General features: G+C 39.6%; 1 protein-coding gene across 12 annotated transcripts in view; it reads right to left on the bottom strand.

The window, feature by feature from the left end:
• cacna1c (calcium channel, voltage-dependent, L type, alpha 1C subunit) overlaps positions 1–3,055 on the bottom strand; it is a 190,283-nt gene that overhangs the window by 32,919 nt on the left and 154,309 nt on the right. For all 12 annotated transcript variants that reach the window (XM_024289135.2, XM_024289151.2, XM_024289219.2 and 9 more), the window contains 2 exons: positions 2,043–2,102; positions 799–905 (listed from right to left, as the gene is read on the bottom strand). In XM_024289135.2, coding sequence (XP_024144903.1) covers positions 799–905; positions 2,043–2,102 — 167 coding nt within the window. The remainder of the gene's footprint in view (positions 1–798; positions 906–2,042; positions 2,103–3,055) is intronic.

Below are 3,055 nucleotides of genomic sequence, written 5' to 3'. Positions count from 1 at the left end.
ATAGGAATCTAAACAGAGAAATAAACAGCTATTACTCAGTCATTCTATTTGTCAGAATAACCTTTCTTTCTTTGACACATTTTCTTAACATCTTCTTGCAGATCCTAATTATTTTTAATTATGTTTTTCTTTTTTTAAGTTATCCAAGCTATAAAGTAACCAATCAATCAGTAAAAAAAGTGTGGTGTTCGCTGCCGGCCCCCATCTTGAAAGCTTAAAAGCAGTGGTTGCCATAGAAATGTCACTGTTGTCTAGCTCCAACAAGGTGATGTCCGTATAGCGGATGAATTGGCTATTTTTTTTTCTATGATTGACATCACACCCAATCTGTCCAGTTCCTATATACAGTCAATGGTTTTGATTTTTGGTCTCTTTCTGCCGTGTGGGGGCGGAGCATAAAGGAAGGACCAATTAAAATGATGAGGGTGGGAGTTTGGAAACTTGGAAAATTACTACCAGAAAATCAAAACACAAACTATTCACGTGGTGATTGTGAACAAAGTGGCCACTATGGACAAATATTCACTCTTTATAAGTCATTCAAACTGTATTTTACAGTAGTAACCGCTCAAATCTTTAAATTGCATTTCCTACTGCTATTCCAACAATCATCATAGCGTCTGAGCCTGGAAGAGGGTCTAGATTCTAGATTAAGTTTCAACAGAAGTTTATTTTAGCTATCAGCTTCAAGTTGTTGTATTTTGGTTTTCTTAACTTTTGGCCCTGATTTGGCACCATGTGACAACACACAAGTGCCAAATGAGAGAAAAACATGCAGAAAAAGTGTATAGCACTCACTGTATTCCAGAGGAGATGAGGGACACACTGACCACTACTAAGTCCAGGATGTTGAAATAGTTTCTACAGAATGAGCCTTTGTGAAGGAAGGCTCCATAGGCTGTCATCTGCAAAAATAGAAAATGTAGAATTAATTTAAAATATATTTATTTAACTATTCCTCTTTCAAAATAATTTCAGAGAACACAAGGATAGGAACTAACTAAACATCCTTGTAATTCTTTGAATCCCCATTCATTCAAATATGTATTTAAATTCATTTGACGTCCAGGTTTTTGCAGCTGTTCATGCATGTACAATAACAGTCTTTTGCTGATTAACATATGCAGTCATGTGAGAAATAAGTAAAGTCCTGGTTGATTCTAACCAGGTTTTTGAATTAAGTAAAAACGACGCAAATAAAAAAACATTTCATAATGCCTCCCTTATATTCATTAAAAATGTGAAAGTTTTACAACTTTGTATTCGTTTAAATAAAGTAAGGAAATTTTGTAAAAAGAAAAAACAGTGAGTATAATGATATTAACTTTCAGGAGTGAGTTAAAGTAGTTGTTGGTTAAAGAGGTACACGCTCCTGGGTTGCCATGTTTTCACCATCAGTACTAATGCCATTCTCTTCTTCCCCAAATGGGATTAGATTTATTACAAGGCGGAGACTAAGTGGCAGTTGAAGTCAAAGTTGTGTCCGGAATTATTATTTTTCACGCTACACACTCTGAACAGAGGGGTCCAAAGTCCGCTATCGCGAGAGTAAACCGCGCCGCGCTACGAAGCGTTTTTCTTCACTTTGGTACGCTCTGAACCACAGATGTTTACATTCAAACGTAAGTAATAACTTTATGTGACCTTTTTAAATTTACAAAACTGCTGTTGTAATGTATATTCGAGCGCTGGAAGCTCCGCGCTAACGCTAGCTTACCGGTGATTTGGATGACGTCACTGAACGAAACTCACGTCGGAAATATTTTTTTACCACCCTCAGTTTGGAGCAAGCACGGAGGGAAAAACTAAGGCGGAGGGCTAAGGGGGAGTGAGAAGGGATAGTATTCGGATCGGGCCTTAATATTAAATCTGCTTTGTTCTTTAAAGCTATAAATACCTAATTTGAGGATTCAGTGAACACCACATAATTATTGATATTTTCAGTACACTCAATAATTCCAATATGCTCTTAAATGCTTCAAATTGTACGGATGCTTATAAATAATCTGCTGTTTATTATTTAGATTTAAAATTCAAAATACCTTAAGAATGATTTCTATCGTGAAGAGTCCAGTGAAGACGTGGTCTGCATACCCCAGAATCTGAAATCAGAACAGAAACGTTGTTTAAGGCAAAAAAAGAAAAATAAATAAATCCAGAAACCCCGTAGGATTCATTAGACTTCGTCTTTAGTGAATTAAATTAAATCAGTTATTCCACGACCTTTGCTAGGTTTCATTTTTTTTGTTACAAAGTATTTAAAGTCCCACTCCAATAATATTTTTTTCTGTTGAAAATTGTTCCGAGTGGTTTTTTAATTATGATTATGCAGTTTTAGCCAAAATCAAACGATTTTTAAGACATTTTTAGGATTAGAAATTCGCCTCAGAGTTGTTGGCGTAGAAGTTCGCATCTGCTAATTTCCCCATCAACACTTTGTTTACATCGGCTATGTCTGAATTGCTTCCCTACTCTCTATATAGCAGGGGTCTCAAACTCGCGGCCCGCAGGATGATGATTTGCGGCCCCCCGTCTTCATATGAAAGATTACTGTTCGTGCGGCCCGCAAGGCTGATATGAATGACAGTTGTTATGTGCAGAGCTGAATGAACCAATCACAGTGAAGTATATGACTCTGGAGGCGGGACATCGGCGGTCTGTCCAGTGCCTCTGTCTATCATTCATTCCTTCCTCCAATCAGCTGGGCGGAGGAGGAGCCATGAAGCACCAAACGCGATTTGTGTGACAAATTCTCGTGCCCCGCGCGGGGAATTTGCTGCTCGCGGCTCGTCAAAAAATGTGTTTCTGTCGCCGCGCCGCGTGTCGAAGGGGCTACCAGCTCCGTCTGTGGATGTCTCTTAGAATGAATGAGAGGCGGATATGATGTCGAGGAACACGTTTTTTGATGTGCTGACTGTTCCTAACCAGAACTCCACAAGCTCCGAGCCACAGACCTGTAGCCCGCCCCGCGCGGCGATCCGCGGCACCTGCGTGCGCGTGTCTGTGAGTGTTAAGGCTCACACACCGGCTGTGTCGGCGCGCATTCCTGTCCATG

Source organism: Oryzias melastigma, linkage group LG23 (genome assembly GCF_002922805.2).
Source record: "Oryzias melastigma strain HK-1 linkage group LG23, ASM292280v2, whole genome shotgun sequence".
Classification (NCBI taxonomy): domain Eukaryota; kingdom Metazoa; phylum Chordata; class Actinopteri; order Beloniformes; family Adrianichthyidae; genus Oryzias; species Oryzias melastigma.
This window is presented reverse-complemented; position numbering and strand designations above follow the sequence as displayed.